We start from the raw sequence: 18,778 nt of genomic DNA, 5'->3' as shown, positions 1-18,778 counted from the left end.
GAACATTCTTGAATTGAATTATAATTCTAAACCCTACCTGGAGTAAAAATATCTAAACCCTGCCTTGAGTTAAAATATCTAAACCGCACCTGAAGTAAAAAGATCTGAACCCTACCTGGAGTTAAAAGATCAAACCGTACCTGGAGTTAAAATATCTAAACCGTCCTGAAGTAAAAAGATCTGAACCCTACCTGGAGTAAAAATATCTGAACCCTACCTGGAGTTAAAATATCTAAACCGCACCTGAAGTAAAAAGATCTGAACCCTACCTGGAGTAAAGATCTGAACCCTACCTGGAGTAAAAAAGATGGTTGAGGGTCCAGGATGTAAGCTGAAAGGGGAGAAAATGAGAGGGAAAATCCTCAATCAAACTGTTCATAATGTTTCAGGTAAGGAATTTATTGATTAATAATGGACCAGATTTAATGAATAGTAGAAGTAGTAGAACTACGGATACAGCGGCGCATAAGAGAACTGGTTGAACCGGTGGTAAGTTGCTAAACCACTTTCCTCTATTCATTAAATCTAGTACCAAATCAAGGAGAACAGTCATTTGATTTTATATTAATTTTCATATTAATAATTTGCCTAGTTTCTGTATTATTCATATTACTTGTCAATTAAAAGAATAATTATTATATCATATCTGTTCGGTTCCATAGTAGTAAAGCTATCGTGTAAGAATTCCCATTATTACACGGTTCAGGAGGAAAATTTTAATATTGATCGCTTCCTTGCGTTTAAGAATGCTTATTCTTACACTGAAGGTGTAGAATTTTCATTCTTTAACGCTCAGACCGTGTAAGAATGGAAATTATTACACGGTCAGAGCGTGAAAGAATGTATATTCTTACACGCTCCAAGCATTAAAGAATGGAAATTCTTACACTAGTTGAAGAATATTCATTCTTACACGCTCCTTATATTGATCTTTCAGTATAGATCAATATAGATATTAACTTAATTATTTTGTACTGACAACATGCACAGGGCAAACTCACCTTTTTCTTTTACATTAATACATACAAACTTACCTTTTTTAACTTAAAAACAACATGCTCACTTACCTTTTTCTTTTATATCAAAACATGCAAACTTACCTTTTTTACTTTATTAAAACATGCTCACTTACCTTTTCATGCTCACTTACCTTTTTTGTTTTTTGAAGTATTGATATACCTTAATTCAGAAATATCAATTTGAATCTCAACCCTAGTCCTGACAGAAGAGTGGAAATTAACATTTTCTGACCATTCCCAAAAATATGGACGATGCTTTTAGCCTTCCATTAGACACTTCCATCAAACTGCCGAGTCTTAAAGCATACTGCCCGACTGCCTACTTTATTAATTTTTTTCAGTTCATTTTCATTCAAACCAAGTTCGGTGAAATTTTGCAAATCTTTGCATACTTGTATAGTATGGTCAGAGCTTTTCAGTCTGAGTCACCATATCTCACATAGTTCGAGATGAGGAAGTGAAACCACAATCAAAACCAAAAAAAATATAAAAACTTATCATTGAAATATTAGTGTCACATTTTTAATGGAGTCTTAGCACTCCATAGCAATGAAAACAAACCAGTAAATCTTGCTTCATGAATAAAAGACAAAGATCTTCATCAGTTCATGTTGAACTGATTCTTACTAGATAACCTGATTTTATCTCCTCTTTTTGGAAGATTTAGGATCTAATATCCAGAAAATGATTTCTTCTATAAATGAAGACACGATATTGTTCAGTAGATTAAGACAACCCAATACAATACCTTCTCACCATCTAAAAAAAACTCAGGGCACATTTAACATGCTGTATATCAATAACTTGAAAAAACGAGCAAAATCATTAGAAATTGGTAAACAAACTAAACTAAATTAAGGAAACAATCACACCACATGCATTACTTTCAAATTAAGAACCAATTTTTACTTTTAAAATGTTTTTTTTTAACATTAGAAAAATAAAAAAGCTTTAGTCAGAACAAGAGCATAAAACTTATTTGCAACCTTTCATAATGTGAACTGTTCCAACTTAAAATAGTCGGATTTCACCAGAATTATTTTTTAATATAATTTCTTGGGTATGTGCCCATGGAACCTCACAAATATGATATAATAATAATCTTATGAGGATAAAAATGTAATAATGGAATTCTTAAACTCGATGAAATAATCTTGATGCATTCTTTAACTCAGGCCTGCGGCCTTCGTTAAAGAATGCATCAAGATTATTTCATCTCGTTTAAGAATTTCCATTATTACATTTTTTACCTCATAAGATTATCATAATAGAACAAGAATATTCAAAATTACGATGAAAAGCCAGACATTAAGAAATATTCTTAATTTGATGCAAGAAATTCTCATATTTAAAATTTTTGTAAAGAATCCAATTAATTTGATTTTCGGGCTATTCATCTTTTAACTAAAGCATTATATAAATCAACCGATGCCTAGGGAATGTTGTCGATAACAGACCTAAAAGAGAACAAGGACACCCCTCTCCATATCATGCTCTGATAGGATGCAAGGTAAAACAAGGAAACCCCTCTCCATATCATGCTCTGATAGGATGCAAGGTAAAACAAGGACACCCCTCTCCATATCATGTTCTGATAGGATGCAAGGTAAAACAAGGAAACTTATCCCCATATCATACTCTGATAGGATGCAAGGTAAAACAAGGAAACCTATCCCCATATCATACTCTGATAGGATGCAAGGTAAAACAAAGAGACCTATCCCCATATCATTTTCTATTATAACTCGAAAACATGGCTCAAATTTGGTCGTGTGTCCGACGTTAGGTTTAAACTATGTCAGGCTGAAAAGCCTTCACCTATAGGGGATTGTGATGGCATACCCCTTGTAGGTCAAAGAGCTGTTGGACGCATCCCTAGCTGTATGATATGATATGATATGATAGGACTCAAAGTTGAATTATTTTAAGTTAAAACTAGTTATGATATTTGTGAATTATGTGAAATGATAATCGAAAAAAAATGTAAACTTGGATATAGCTTTTAAAACACTATCGTATGTAAAAGTGTTGGGAAAAGCTTTTTTTGTCAAAAATGGTTAAGATTTTTATTGGTAATTTTTTAGTCCGTTATATCTTTTACTTTTATGTTTTTGACGATTGCAGAATAAGCTATATTTTCCCCAAAGATTGTAGGTTTCATTATGTCAAAATCTTTTCCTTGTAAGATAACAAATCACTTAAACAATTAATCGATAGAAAAAAACGACAGAATTGATTAGGGGGGGGGGGGGGCCTTAAATCCAAAAATACTCCCATTTCAGGAAAAATCACATTTATTTCCTGAATTTTTTTTCTTCTTTATTTGAAGAATTAATTTGTTTAGATAACTGATATCCGAACCCTGGGGAAGGAACTGTTTATATTCTTAAGTTCCGGATCCTGTCTCAGGATTCACTTTCTTATGGCGGGGTTCGTCAGGTAACAGTTGAAATGGGTTGTAGCCGCACTTATAAGTGACACTCCATTTAAAGAGTGGTATATCCGATTTTCAAGGTGCAATTTTCTCTTACGCAAAAATGCACAAAATACGTTAAAATTTGAAAATAATCAATTCATCTAGACAAATAAAAATAAATAATTCATCCTGGACGAGACAAACGTTTAAAGGTTCGTTAAAAATTTGACATGCCCCTTAAATATTGGGTCACTTGAAATTACAACTAAATTCCCTTTTAAAATATTTATTATTCAAGAGTCCAAATTTGATGAATTTTATTCGCGTCTCAAATTCCCTAAAACCGATTTAAATTGAGCGCCGGTATAAATCTTGAAACATTGAATACGATTTTAAGTGGAACCAACCATATTTGAGCAACTGCTTAAAGTTAAGCCGCTGCTAAATTCTTTAAATTTGGCCTAAGGTTATGTAAGAATGGGATTTTAAAAACACTGTTTAGCATTATTCTGAAAATTTATTCTGAAGTGGAAAGTTAATGCCACTTTTAATTACTATGGACTTACCCTTCGAAGTGGTTTTAAATTTGTTTATGGCAATTTATAAATTGTCATATAACTCTGTTGATGACGAACTACGTAGTCTATGGTAGTTTTTAAATCCTCATATAACTCTCTTGAAGACGAACTACGTAGTCTATGGTAATATATAAATTGTCATATAACTCTGTTGAAGATTAACTACGAAGTCTATGGTAATTTATAAATTGTCGTATATCTGTTGAAGACGAACCACGTAGTCTATGGTAATTTATTAATCGTCATATAACTCTGTTGAAGACGAACTACGTTGTAATTTATAATTCGTCATAGCTCTGTAGAAGACGAACTCCTAAACCTTGGTTTAAACAATAACTCATGTATGCTAGGTATAATGATAAAGCTGAGGATCAGGATGAAGGATTCCAGGCGAAGATTACAGAACCTCCCCGGCTCCAACTCCAGCTAGAGATAGATACGGTAAGCCTATATCAGTGCTCCACGGATATCCGAGACGGTCCGCAGGTATCAACGATTTGTTAAATGTTAAATCTAAGATGAGGAAACTAGATGTTTTCTGTTCATTAATATTGATTAAATCTATTCTCTAGACTTAAAAAGATGAAAGAACTAGATATATCTAGAAATATGTTTATTTTTCTTTAATATGGGTAAAACCTGTTCTATAGACTTTACAAAGATGAGAGAACCAGGTAGATCAAGATATATGTTCTCTGTTCTATAAATTATAAAACCTGTTACATAGACCTACAAAGATGAGAGAACCAGATAAATCTAGATATATGTTCTCTATTCTTTTATATTCTTCAATGTTTACAAAACCTGTTCTCTAGACTTTACATAGATTGGAGAACCAGATATATCTAGTTATATGTTCTCTGTTCTTTAATATTGATAAAACCTGTTCTCTCTAGCAGTGCTTAGGATCCATTTAATTTTGATGCGGATCCGGATCCGGATCCTGGATCCGCTTTTCAAAAAAATGGATCCGGATCCGGATCCAGGTCATTGATCAAAAAATTTTTTATTTTAGTTCAAATATCTTTTCATGCCTAAAAAAATGTTAAACATTTTAACATTTTTTTATACTATTTTTGTACTAGTTTGCACAAAATGATAATGATTTTTTTTTACTTTATGGGATGAAAAAAAACAGGTCTAATTCATATTAGCTTTTAGTAGAAGGAGGGCGTTTAGAATATCTGCCTTCAGGCAACTCCTTAGGTCTGATTTGAATATCTTCAGTGCAGAAAACAGTCTCTTTATACTGGGAACACAAGATGTTACTTAGCATCTGTATCTTTTTAGCATATGTGCGCCCCCACCCTTTTCCCCTCACTCTTACACATCCTTACACCTTAATTTGTGAAGACTGAATTTGCTTAGTTGCAATGGGAAAAGGGAGACTTCTCCCCCCCCCCCTCTCTAGTTATTAAAGGGGGTGGGGGTTCACGTTGGAGGTCTCAGTTAAGATTTGAGCAAGATAGAAACCTGAGACCTTGAGAATATTTTTAAAATCTTTTAAACAATTCAAAATAGGATATTTAAGGAAAAATAACGCTGTTTTGCACATTTTGAAAAATAAAATTTTGCTTGGATCCGGATCCGGATCCAGAGAGCCAAAATAATGCGGATCCAGCGGATCCGGATCCGGATCCTAAGCACTGCTTTCTAGACTTTTCAAAATTGGAAGAACCAGATATATCTAGATATATGTTGTCTGTTCCTGTATATTAACAAAACCTGTTCTTTCTAGACTTTACATAGATGGGAGAACCAGATCGATCTGGATATATGTTCTCTATCCTTTAATGCAAAAAGAGCGGCTCAGGTAAACTTAATGTTTAAACAGTTAAAGGGACTGTTATGTGTTTTAAACATGAATTTTTCCATCAATTGTAATTATTCAACACTCATAATCACAAAACGGAACAATTCATTCCCCAATTAAATCTTTCAAAGAGTTCTAGAAAAAAATTGGGGACCGCAAAAATTTCTTTACAAATTCTTCGTATTAGAATGCAACTTTTAGAATTCCCTTTAATGGCTTTAAAAAACGGCCCCATTCCAAATTAACCACAAATTGTTTTTTTAAAAATTTTTTTTAGGAGATCCAAGCCGAGAGAAACAAAGAAAGATTAATCTGTGACGTTATTATGGATCAAGAAATCCTCCCTGGGGTTGGAAATATAATTAAAAACGAGGCATTGTTTGATGCAGGTATTCAACTCGTTTATTTTGTACATTGTATTCAGGCGTAGGTATGAATAAGTTTTCAAGTCATGCATCAATTAACAGGCTCTTTATTTTGATCTTCTACCCAAAATATTTATTTGTTAAAATTTTTGTGTGAAAATTTCGAAGAAACAAATAGAACAAAAAGAACAAATAGAACAAATAGAACAAATAGAACAAATAGAACAAATAGAACAAATAGAACAAATATTGAGTCTATCAAATCCAAATTATTGTGCAGGTGTAAACCCTTTGACTGCTGTAAAGGATCTGACGGCTGGTCACGTGAGCCGGGTTGTAAAGATGAACAGGGATTTCTCCAAGGTCTTCTACGACTGTAGGAAGACTGGTAAACCTCTCCATAAGTTCTTCAAGATCTATAGGTTCTCCACCTGTAAACAGTGCAATGGAAAGGTTAGTTCTTCAAGATATATAGGTGCTCCACCTGTAAACAGTGCAATGGAAAGGTTAGTTCTACAAGATCTATAGGTTCTCCACCTGTAAACAGTGCAATGGAAAGGTTAGTTCTTCAAGATAATGGGTTCTCCACCTGTAAACACTGCAATGGAAAGGTTAGTTCTTCAAGATATATGGGTTCTCCACCTGTAAACAGTGCAATGGAAAGGTTAGTTCTTCAAGATATATAGGTTCTCCACCTGTAAACAGTGCAATGGAAAGGTTAGTTCTTCAAGATATATGGGTTCTCCACCTGTAAACAGTGCAATGGAAAGGTTAGTTCTTCAAGATATATAGGTTCTCCACCTGTAAACAGTGCAATGGAAAGGTTGGTTCTAAAAGAATTATACCTTTGATATATTTTCTTTAAAAATCCTTTTCTCTCTCTCCTGAACAAGTAATGTTACCCTAATATGCCTTTTATATTTTTTTTGGCGGGAAAGTTTAATATGTTGGCAATCAATAGATTAAAAAGCTAGATAGATTTATAAGTAATGTTCTATATATAATATGTTTGAGATTTGTTTGTTTGTTTTTAAGATCTATGTATTCTGTTAAGGTTACTAAGTGTAAGCCTGGAGAGTATGAGCGTGGAACATATTTCTGTGGATCTTGTCAAACCAATTCCCTGGAGTCAGGTCCTTCTACAAACAGTATCATTGGATGGGTCACAGCTGGAGTAAGAGTTTTGAATATCTTAATTTTCCCTACTCTTGTTTTGTTAAACGTACAATAATTTCAGAGGTTAGATTTTTTGTTTTGAAAGGATTAAATTTAAACTTTTTGAATAGCACAAAACTGCTTTTGTCCAATGAGGGATTGCAGAAGTACGAGTTAGTTGTTTTTCTTGGATTTTTTATTAAGTATTTAATCGGCTCAAATTTAAAGTCTCGATTGTTGATATTTTTGAATCGTTGCACAGAAACGCTTTTTGCAACAAAAGTTTCGGGCTCTGGGTCTAGGATTAGGATTATTTCGATCCGAACTGAACAATGTAGAATTGATTTTATTACATGATAGACCAAGATTATTCGCGAAGAGTTCAGGCCTTCAACTATTTTTGCTTTATCATATTATCATCCGCACTGAATCTCGTACTTGAGACATTCAAGAACTCAAATTTGCAAAATCCAAGTTCGTTAAATCCGGTTGTTTTTGCTGAAAATTTAAGTTACTAAACTCAATCTAGAGTAGTGCGATAAGCACTTATGTATTTATGCCTTTATGATTTTTTTTTAGTTTTTCCTTAAATATTTAATCTTAACGTTATCATACTTATAAATATATATGGCGACAAGCCATTGTATTTTTATATTCATATTTCCTTTTTTCATTTTAAAACGCAAATTGAGGCTGGCTACAGGTGATAAGCAATTTCGCAATTTTTCAGCCATCTTTCATAGTTGCCAAAAATTCTGTTTGTTTTTTTACATTGCGTTTTGTCTGAAATATATACCAATGTCCTTTTTATATATATTAACAGAACCATTTTATGTGTAAGATATTTTTTTTCAATAAAGTATTTTGTAAGAAGAAGAAATTGGCACATAGAGAAAGTTGTCCGTATAGTAAATAGTCTTTAGAACAACTGGTCTAACGGGAATGGATCAAATGGTCCATAGAGCAAATTGACATTGAGAAAATTGTGAAAGAGCAAATGCCATAGCGCCTTTATTGTTTTCTTATTATAACCAACTTGGGTAGAAACTTGTTAAATTTGCCTTTTTTTCTCAGGTTTCCCCTTCAACCTGGAGCTGTGAGATGTGCACATATGAAAATAAACCTGGTTCAACTAAATGTTTCACGTGTGGAACTAGCAAAGCAAAAAGAAAATCCTCGGAACCTGTAAACTTCTTCAGTAAGAGGCCTAGATTGGCAGAGAGGTCAGATCCTGGACCGAGGCCAAGGCTGGCAGGGAGGCCTGAACTAGGTCCGAGGCCGATGTTGAGTGACACGTCTAACCAGAAAACTAGTGTTTCGGGTCCATCAGGTTTTTTATTTATAATTTGAATAATGCAAAACAATTCACAATTTAATCCTTTATGTTTTCGGATTTTTTCTTGAAACCTTTTAACTTTTTTTATTATTTTTTTATCACTAATAATCATCATAAAATCTTGCAGGAATTACGTCAAAGGCAAGCACTTCTAGCAATAGCAGTTTTGGAAATGTGAAGAGCAATTTTGGAAATGTGAAGAGCAATTTTGGAAATGTGAAGAGTTTTGGAAATGTGAAGAGCAATTTTGGAAATGTGAAGAGCAATTTTGGAAATGTGAAGAGTTGTTATGGAAATGTGAAGAGCATTGTCGACAATGTAAAGGTTAATGTTGGAACTGAAAAAAGCAAGGTTGATGTTTGTAGCGGACATAAGAAACCTTGCAATGTGAAAACCGTGAACAAAGATGGAGAGAACAAAGGTCGTCTCTTCTACACGTGTTCTTTAACAAGGTAACCCCTAATTCAAAATGGCTGACTTTTATGCTGCGTTCATTTGTTAAATTAGTGGATTTTTCAGAGGGAAGGCTTGCGATTTCTTTGCCTGGGCCGATTTAGAACATCCAAGGTATAATCTTAGTTTTACATTTTTCAATACCATAAAATGAAATAATGAAAATATATCTAGGTGTCAGCATAAATGTATTACCCTGCTGCGGGAAGTTTACAAACAGAATGAAAACAACGGACGAAGTTTCTTCGTTTGCCCGAAACCGAAAAAGGAACAATGTGATTTCTTCAAGTGGAAAGATTGATTAGCAGAATATTCAAATAATCTATTCATTTAAAGGGACTGTTTTCGTAATTTTGAGTGACCCTATGTCTGATTCACAAAGGTTCCTTTAAGAGTTTTTTCTGATCATCAAGTATGAATTGGATATCCATGTTTATAATTTTAAAAACTTATTTCAAAAAGTGTGGTTTCTCTACAATAAAGAGACTTGCGCAAATCTACTTTCAGAATTTTAAACTACGTTATCTTCAACAGTGGGGCAGACAAAGGTTTAAAAGGTATTGTTGTGAATCGGGCGCATGTCCCTTTTTAATTAGAGGGTCACTTGAAATTGTGTCTTCAACCCCATTCAGTTAAAAATCTACCTCTGGCTTCTGTTTTGTTTACCAACATTTAACCGCTAGTATTTTTACTGTGATCGGTCAAGAGACTAATTGTGATACATTTTGATGATGATTATTTTGATAATGTCAAAAGTGAATTTATGATAATTTTCAGAAAATGATGGAATGCTGATAAAATGGCGAACTTGAGCTCAGAAATAGAGGAGTTCATCCGGAACAAAGTAAATATGTTTATTTGGTTGATGTATAGCTAGTTTTGATTGGTCGCCATTTTGGTTGATTTAGAGCTTTTTTCCATTATGTTGATTTAGAGCTTGTTTTGATTGGTTGCCCTTTTGGTTGATTTATAGGTTGTTTTGGTTGGTTGCCATTTTGGTTGATTTATAGCTTGTGATTGGTTGCCATTTTGGTTGATTAAGAGCTACTTTTGAAAGTTGTCGTTTGGTAGACTAAGAGCTACTTTTAATTGGTTGATTAAGAGCCAGTTTTTAATGGTTGCTATGTTATTTGAATAAGATCTAGATTTGATTGGTTGCCATTTGTTTAATTAAGAGCAAGTTTTAATTGGTGGCCATGTAGTTGATTAAAGTTTAGTTTTGAGTGGTTGCCATTTGTTTAATGAAGAGCTAGATTTGATTGGTTGCCATTTGTTTAATTAAGAGCGAGTTTTAATTGGTGGCCATGTAGTTGATTAAGGTTTAGTTTTGAGTGGTTGCCATTTGGTTAATTAAGAGCTAGATTTGATCTGTTGCCACTATGTTTAATCAAAAGGTATTTTGTTTTAATAGTCATATTCGGTTGACTGGATTGGAAAATATATGATTGAGTATTTTTTGGCATTAGAGATACTACTGTTTTCTCTTTAATGTTGGAACAAAAAGAGAAATAATATTTATAATATCATATCTGTTCGGCTCCATAGTAGTAAACCTATCGTGTAAGAATTCCCATTATTAAACGGTTCAATATACATGAAACTTCTATGGAAAGGAGTGAACTTTTAAGAGATCCTCCATTGATAGAGTGGCATTTCTGATTCAAACGGTACCCTTGAAGTTTTGTATGATCAAGTTTGAATTAGATATCCATGTTTTTGTTTTTTAAATTGTTTATTTTCATTTGTTGTTCCTTAGCAGAAATGACTTGGGCATTTTAGGCTTCGAAAAAACGGAAAAGTTATCAGAATCAAAAAACTTTCAAGCAAGAAAAACAACGTTAGCTTCTGCATTTTTAATCTAATCGAGGTTTTAATGGTATCATTGTGAATCGGTCATGCCCTTCTTCAAATGGAGGTTCACCTTAAACTAAGACGATTAACCTAATTATTAGGTTGCGTGGGATTCCCTGCCTGCATATATTCAGCAGCAGTTAGGAAACACAAGCAAGGAATATGATAAAAGTATTGTACAGTTCAGTATAAAAAATCAGGTAATTACTCACTATTTATTTACTTGTTACTTGTAATCTTTTTTATTTGTATTCTTGTAATTTTCATTGTAACCCATACATTTTTTTTACTGAAGTAATACGTGTAATACTGTAGAATAGGAAGACGACATTTAATCAATCTTGTGTATTTGATTTTGTCATAATTTTTCAAGCAAATATTTTTACCAGTAGCTTCATTATAATTTATACGGGCCTGTGTACAATTTATACGGCCTGTGTACAGAGTATAACTGTTTTGTATCATAACTGGAGTCTAACAGTCGTCTTTCTATTCCACCGGTTTATGGATCTCCAGGAGTTGATTCAAGGTCCCCAGGGGGCCTATAATGCTTTTTAAGATGTAAAGGCAATTTTGTGTAGAAAAAAATATGAGATTCAAATTGTATTAGGATGCTTTATTTGCTGAACAAGAGCAAAACTACATGAAGGGACCAAATCAAATATAATAGAATGTTGCTTGACTAAATATATTCTAGTTGAGATACCGGGGTAACCTGGTCCGTCACGTGAAGAAGGATGAGAAGAGATACTATGAAGACCTTCTAGAGTTTAGTAAGAAGAATCTTATGCTCTTCCCCTACCATCTCTCTGATGTTGTCATCAAGGGGCTCAGGTAAAATAAACAGATGTTTGTTTAGGAAAAAAATTAGAAATAAACTAAATACAAATAGATAATGAAACCCTGCTGTAATTGATATTTTTATTAAACCTCATTTGAGTTGGATAAATGCACGACGTTTTGTACTAAAGGATAGTAACAGAAAAGGAATCCTTCTTGTTTCTACAGCTTTTTGTATGGTTTTGTCTTTATCATTTTCATTTATATATCTTTTAAATTGTAACAAGTTTGTTTGCTTCTTTTCTTAATTTAAATTAAACATGCCAACAGAATTTGACTATTGGAGAGTAAAATGAACTATTATCTAGGATTACTCCGTTCCAGTACTATATCATGATACCGGAGAGTAAAATGAACATATTTTCTAGGATTACTCTGTTCCGGTACTATGTCATGGTTCTGAAGAATATAAACTATTATCTAGGATTACTCCGTGCCAGTACTATATCATGGTACTAGAGAGTAATGACCTATATTCTAGGATTACTCCGTTCCAGTACTATATCATGGTACTGAAGAGTGTAATGAGCTATGTTCTAGGATTACTCCGTGCCAGTACTATATCATGGTACTAGAGAGTAATGACCTATATTCTAGGATTACTCCGTGCCAGTACTATATCATGGTACTGAAGAATATAATGACCTATATTCTAGGGTTACTCCGTGCCAGTACTATATCAAGTTACTGTAAAATGAACTATATTCTAGGATTACTCCGTGCCAGTACTATATCAAGTTACTGTAAAATGAACTATATTCTAGGATTACTCCATTCCAGTACTATATCATGGTACTGGAGAGTATAATGGGACAGGAGAGAAGTTATGATTCTCTACCAAACTTCACAGCTGTGGATTGTGTTAGGTAATACCTTTTGTAAAGATGTATTTGTTGAACGCTTTTACATTATTATTTTTGTGAATGAATGTTTGATTTGTTTATTTTATTTATTACTTTTGACTGAGATTCAGAATAACTTTTACAATTCTCCTAAAACCATGGTAATTAATATTGTATTTATTTTCATTCAGATTAAGATTAACTTTTACAATTCTCATGACTTTTGCTAAATCCATGGTAATTAATATTTTATTGAATTTTTATTTAGTTGAGAATAACTTTTACAAGTTTCCTAACAGTATTATAAGAAATGAAAAGTAATAAACACTTTCCCCTCTAAATATTTACAGGGTTATATATTTATGATAATTACCCTCAACACTAATAATTTTTTTTTTCTCCATAATTTCAAGTTTTGTTTGACCATAATGGGGTTTGCGTGGCGGGGGGGGGGGTGGGGGTAATGTATGATGTACTCAGAACAAAAACACTGGAACTAACTTATGAATAAAGAGTTTTGTGTTAATATTTAGGTTGCTAGGTATTGGCAGGAACCAGTATATTGATCTCATGAACCAAACTAGATCAAAAACTAAGTTTGGAGGATTTTCAACCAGTCTCTTCAGGTTTGATAATGAGATAAGGGGGGCAGCCTTTGGAGAAATTTTTCTTTAAAAGTTCTGAAGTACAACGAGAATTGGAAAACTTTAGAATGAATGTCGGCGTTGTTTTCTCACTTAATTTAGGAATGTCTCTGAAGGATTTTGTAAGTTTCAATTGTTGCGACTGATAAATCACTAAAAATGACCAGGGGACACTTTTTGATTAATTATATAGTTGCAAATTACAAAATGCTACGAGTTCATGATTAAAATTCCACTGTTTTCTGGTTCTCACTGTATATTTTGTTTTAGGAAAAGTTATAAAGATCTTCTACCAACCCGTCCTGTCAGTGATATTCCAATCTTGCCCTGGTGGGTAGTTCAGGTCACACTTTTTTATCTAAATAAAAAATTCAACAAAATTATATAAAAATTACACTTTTTCTTATAAAATCCGTCCTAAAAAATGCAATGACTGACCTTCTTGTTTTTAAAAGTTTGAAAATTTAATAATCTTGGTTTATATAATCCAGGTTGGATATATAACTGAGGATGATGTTAAACTTTTGGCTAAACCCGAGAAATCAATAATTGATCAAATAATTGATTCTGGTCCTTGTCCAGCAGGTAAATCAAAGATTAATTAAATCAAATCAATTATTGAAGTTTTTTCCGTTGTGATCAGTTCATCGTTTAAGATTTGTTTTGAATGATTTCTTGAATTTGAGTGTGATTGATATTATTTATATCCGTCCCAAAAATGTATTTTTTCTCCAGGTATGCTGAACTACAAGGACGTGCACAGCCTGTATCTCCAGGGTCTAGTATACCTGGATATCATCATAGAGGATAAGGACCTCATGACAATGCCCCCTCTGGAGGGGTTCGTCATGAACCGAGTGACAGGGGACTATTTCGAGACTTTGTTGTACAAAATATTTGTTTCAATGGACGAACAGACTAGTGTTGCGGAGACTGCAACCTTGCTCCAGATAGATCCAGGACTAGTTAAAGATGCAATCTCTCTATACTGCAGGTAGAGTACAGATACATGAATCCTGGACTAGTAAAAGATGCAATCTCCCAATACTGCAGGTAGAGTACAGATACATGGATCCAGGACTAGTAAAAGATGCAATCTCCCAATACTGCAGGTAGAGTACAGATACATGGATCCAGGACTAGTAAAAGATGCAATCTCCCAATACTGCAGGTAGAGTACAGATACATGGATCCAGTACTAGTAAAAGATGCAATCTCCCAATACTGCAGGTAGAGTACAGATACATGAATCCAGGACTAGTTAAAGAGGCAATCTCTCTATACTGCAGGTAGAGTACAGATACATGGATCCAGGACTAGTAAGATGCAATCTCTCTATACTGCAGGTAGAGTACAGATACATGGATCCAGGACTAGTTAAAGACGCAATCTCTCTATACTGCAGGTAGAGTACAGATACATGGATCCAGGACTAGTTAAAGATGCAATCTCCCTATACTGCAGGTAGAGTACAGATACATGGATCCAGGACTAGTAAAAGACGCAATCTCCCTATACTGCAGGTAGAGTACAGATACATGGATCCAGGACTAGTACAAGATGCAATCTCCCAATACTGCAGGTAGAGTACAGATACATGGATCCAGGACTAGTAAAAGACGCAATCTCCCTATACTGCAGGTAGAGTACAGATACATGGATCCAGGACTAGTTAAAGACGCAATCTCTCTATACTGCTGGTAAAGAACTGAACGTTTTTTCTTCTTATCTTTTCTAAAATTCACCTTTCCAGGTTGGGGTTTGCTCGTAAAAAAGATGCGGACCTTGATACTGATACCCTTCATCCATCCTGGTTAGATCACATGGATACAGGAGGTGTGAGCATCCGATGTGGATCAGTGATTAGTGTTAGCTCCGATGAAGAGGATTCTTTGCTCAAGGAGCTCAATCATGCACTAGAGACAGATACAGAGAGTTGGGAGGATACTGGAGATTATAAGGAGGATTCGGACCACAAGGAGACGGAGGAGAAGGTACTAGTTCAGTTTAGGGCCTACAATGCGCAAATATTCTGTTTTTATGCTTGTCAATGGGAATGAAGTAAATCTTACATGAAAAAGTGCCATCTACGATGTACTTCAAGACCTTATCTGAATGACGGTATTTTAATCCACGAAATTGTTTTTAGATATTTCTCTGCTGCAAGTTTGAAATTTTTTGATGGAAATTCGTAAATTTCTCCATCATCGTGCTTGCATTGTTGTGAATCGTTGAAAGCATTGTGAAACGGATGGTTACTTAAAGCACTCTGAAAATGTTTTAAAATGTTTAGGTTCCTGAGGAGAAGAGCTCTGTTAAGAAGATAGGGTTTTTATTCGACTCCACGCTTACAGCATACCTCATGATGGGAAACCTGAGCCCCAGTCTTAAGAATCACGCCGTCACCATGTTTGAGGTTGGAAAGCTCTCCGACGAGAGCATGGACGTATTTCTGGCGGAGCTCAAAAAAATATCCGCCACTGAGGCGGAGGGCGAGGCCGGCGTATATTTCACAGCCGCGATGACCCTCAAAGAGACGATTATCAGTCTTAGAAATAATCCTAGTCTTAAGGAATTTGAGCTGTGTCTGGGTTTGGATCTGGTTCGGGTTGAATCGTTACAATCCCTGGATCAGAACACAGTCTCCAGGCTCCTTCAGAAGAACTACAGTCTCCTGGTATCAATGGCACCCATGACCCATGAACTACGCGCGCTGAACAGCGTAACGCCTGCCAATCTAGGACCCAGTCTTCCTGAGCTTGCTTCGCCATGGTTTAAATTTTATATTTATGATAAGACTGGATCTGGACCTGTCTCTCTGATGCTTCCCAGAGGGTGGAAAATGCGCTCGTTACCTAGAGCTCTTCAATCCTGCGCCGTGCTCTACATTACAACCTGGGGCCATGAACCAACAGAGGTTCCAATCTCTGGAGCTCTCTCCCTCCTCCAAGATGCTTTGTTGCATTCTCCAGTCCTTCTCCAGGCCTTCAGTACAGATCACGACGAGACAGCGAAGACGAAGCTTGTTTCCTTCCCTCTCCAGGATGAGCTAGAGAAGGGGTTGGGAGAAGGGATTGATAAACTAGAAGGAGTTGTAGATTTATCCTCCTCCTGTGGGTATATAACTTTGGTTAACCTAGCGGAAAAGAAAATGGAAGAAAGGCAGTTCTCTCCAGCAGGTATTTAATCATCTCAAATTATATCAGATTCAGATATCAGATTCAGAGCATAATAAAAATTAAATATTTATTGAATAAATCAAAATGTTTGTGTTTTAGGAGACATGTTAGACTTTGACAGTGAGCAATTATTAGCTGAGGAGTTAGATTCTATAGATTCCCCGTTAGCTGGAGAACATGTAAACCGTCCCAGCAGTCTCATCCTTCCTTCAACACCAACACTACAGGTATCCTAGATTTACTGCTAGCTGGAGAACTAGTAAACCGTCCTAGCAGTCTCATCCTCCCTTAGACACCAACACTACAGGTATTCTAGATTCCCCGCTAGCTGGAGAACTAGTAAACCGTCCTAGTAGTCTCATCCTCCCTTCAACACCAACACTACAGGTATTCTAGATTTACTGCTAGCTGGAGAACTAGTAAACCGTCCTAGCAGTCTCATCCTCCCTTCAACACCAACACTACAGGTATTCTAGATATACTGCTAGCTGGAGAACTAGTAAACCGTCCTAGCAGTCTCATCCTTCCCTCCCTCACCATAAACACTTTTCTTAAAGGGACTGTCGTGATTTCAATTGACCCTCTATTTTAAAGAAGGTCATGTCCGATTCTCAATTGTACCCTTTAAACCTGATCTGACTAATAATGTGGAATTAATGAAATTATGGATATCTCTTTCAGTCTTGATCCGCCAAAGCTTTTGAGGGTACCGTTGGGAATCGGACATGCCAAACTATGAATGGAGGGTCACATCTTTAAAGAGCATGCACGAAAAATGAGAGGGGATATATAGGCTGAACCATTCTCTTCATGTTGACGCTATAGATGGAAGTAAGATTGATAGCAAACAAATCCAAATGAGATTCGAATTCAACCTATACCCCCTTTAATTTTTCGAGAACACTCCCTCTAATAGAAAGGTTTTCTTTTGTGTGAAGGATCGTTGGCTGGTGATGAATATAACCTACGGGATTCCATTGTTCAACTCCGACCTCAACAAGGAGATCATGGAAAAGATCCTCACTAAGGGGTTGGTTAACAAGGAGAACCTGGAGAACATGTCCCGGAAGCAAGCAGAGCTCGGAGCAGAGCTTCTGGCTTTCATTAAGTAAGTTCAGTTTTTAGCATTTTTCTTTTAATAACAAATATAACCAATCTGCCTCAAATTTGTCAATTTTTTACCCTTACTCTCTTCTCTGTTTTATTATTTTCTTCCATCTTAAAAGGACTGGAAACGAAATTTTAATTGTTTCAAGTTATCATTTTTTTTGCTCTGAAAAGTGACTTGCGCATTTTTTGCTTCAGAAACATTGGAGAAAGTCGTTTCAACGACGTAATCTTCCACATTATTGACCATCTTAAGGTTTAAATGGTTCCATTGTGAATCAGATTTAATGCCCCTTTTTTTAAATGGAGAGTCACTTAAAATGACGACTACAGTCCCTTTAAAGTTGATGACGCCTACTGTTCTGATTATAGGTTGAACTCTGACTACCCTGATATATGCGGAGAGGATGAGGGAGTACCGTATCCAACACGTCCTATCTGGTTCAACGGATCCAGTCTAGCTCCGGTACCTCCAATCTTTAATATCATGTAGTTCATTGGGTACATACTTATATTGTACAGTGCACGTACACTGTACATTTGTACACTACGTATAGGCTTGATGAATAAGAGGCGCACGGTGTCAAGATCTTTATGGAATAAGCGACAGATTTCTAAAAATATTAACTAAATTTTTTGCATTAATTTCTATAATACTGCAAGGTTCAGTCTCATGAATGTGTGAATCATTTGATAATGTATATATGCAAATAGTATCATATTTCTATATGTAATGTATTTACATTTATATCAAGGATTTTATTCTTCTTAGGCTTAGATTTTCAAGTATTAATTGCATTAATTTATCTTTTTCTTTCAGTGTGGTTTTATCAATGTTCTTTTTCCCTCTGATCTGTGATTTGATTCTTCATTATTCTTATTCCGACCAGATTTATACTCTTTTTTTTCTTTCTATTCCAATCCGTCCGACTCTTTTTTGTCCTTTTGTCCCCGCTCGTCCATTTCGTCCTTCTGTTGGTGCTATCTTTGTTGCGTAAGCTTCCCCCTCTTTAACTTAATTCCTCAGTGCAGATATAACGGCTGGAAATATGATTGTCAGAACCGTGGTTGCCAGGAAAAACAAACATTTATCTTAATGCATGTTTCCACCCTGCCACTTCCATCTACCTTTAGTTGTTATACTATTCTCGATTTTTTTTTGTTCACAATTAAGTATGTT

General features: G+C 35.0%; 2 protein-coding genes across 7 annotated transcripts; both read left to right on the top strand.

The window, feature by feature from the left end:
• Nucleotides 1–6: 6 nt before the first annotated feature.
• LOC111701308 (endonuclease 8-like 3) lies at nucleotides 7–9,916 on the top strand. 6 transcript variants are annotated; one of them, XM_023472532.1, is made up of 13 exons: nucleotides 7–389; nucleotides 2,456–2,529; nucleotides 3,364–3,458; nucleotides 4,364–4,499; nucleotides 5,752–5,826; nucleotides 6,104–6,215; nucleotides 6,472–6,644; nucleotides 7,246–7,365; nucleotides 8,421–8,676; nucleotides 8,810–9,134; nucleotides 9,202–9,249; nucleotides 9,310–9,471; nucleotides 9,768–9,916. In XM_023472532.1, exons 1-12 carry the CDS (start codon nucleotides 308–310, stop codon nucleotides 9,434–9,436), a joined length of 1,623 nt encoding a protein of 540 aa, XP_023328300.1. In that variant the 5' UTR covers nucleotides 7–307; the 3' UTR covers nucleotides 9,437–9,471; nucleotides 9,768–9,916. The 6 variants fall into 6 exon arrangements, with proteins under 6 accessions (XP_023328300.1, XP_023328303.1, XP_023328302.1 ...); XM_023472535.1 differs by having other exon boundaries at nucleotides 9,732–9,916; XM_023472534.1 differs by having other exon boundaries at nucleotides 9,310–9,482.
• On the top strand, nucleotides 9,901–18,732 carry LOC111701306 (protein FAM91A1). The gene is made up of 13 exons (XM_023472526.1): nucleotides 9,901–9,979; nucleotides 11,088–11,186; nucleotides 11,684–11,820; nucleotides 12,591–12,692; nucleotides 13,202–13,294; nucleotides 13,583–13,655; nucleotides 13,804–13,897; nucleotides 14,048–14,306; nucleotides 15,066–15,306; nucleotides 15,606–16,491; nucleotides 16,591–16,718; nucleotides 17,430–17,599; nucleotides 17,971–18,732. The coding sequence occupies exons 1-13, from the start codon at nucleotides 9,935–9,937 to the stop codon at nucleotides 18,089–18,091; spliced, it is 2,448 nt and encodes an 815-aa protein (XP_023328294.1). The 5' UTR covers nucleotides 9,901–9,934; the 3' UTR covers nucleotides 18,092–18,732.
• Nucleotides 18,733–18,778: the final 46 nt, after the last annotated feature.

Source organism: Eurytemora carolleeae, unplaced genomic scaffold, assembly GCF_000591075.1.
Source record: "Eurytemora carolleeae unplaced genomic scaffold, Eaff_2.0 scaffold452, whole genome shotgun sequence".
Taxonomy (NCBI): Eukaryota; Metazoa; Arthropoda; class Copepoda; order Calanoida; family Temoridae; genus Eurytemora; species Eurytemora carolleeae.
The sequence above is the reverse complement of the archived record's forward strand: the minus strand, read 5'-3'. Positions and strand labels throughout refer to the sequence as shown.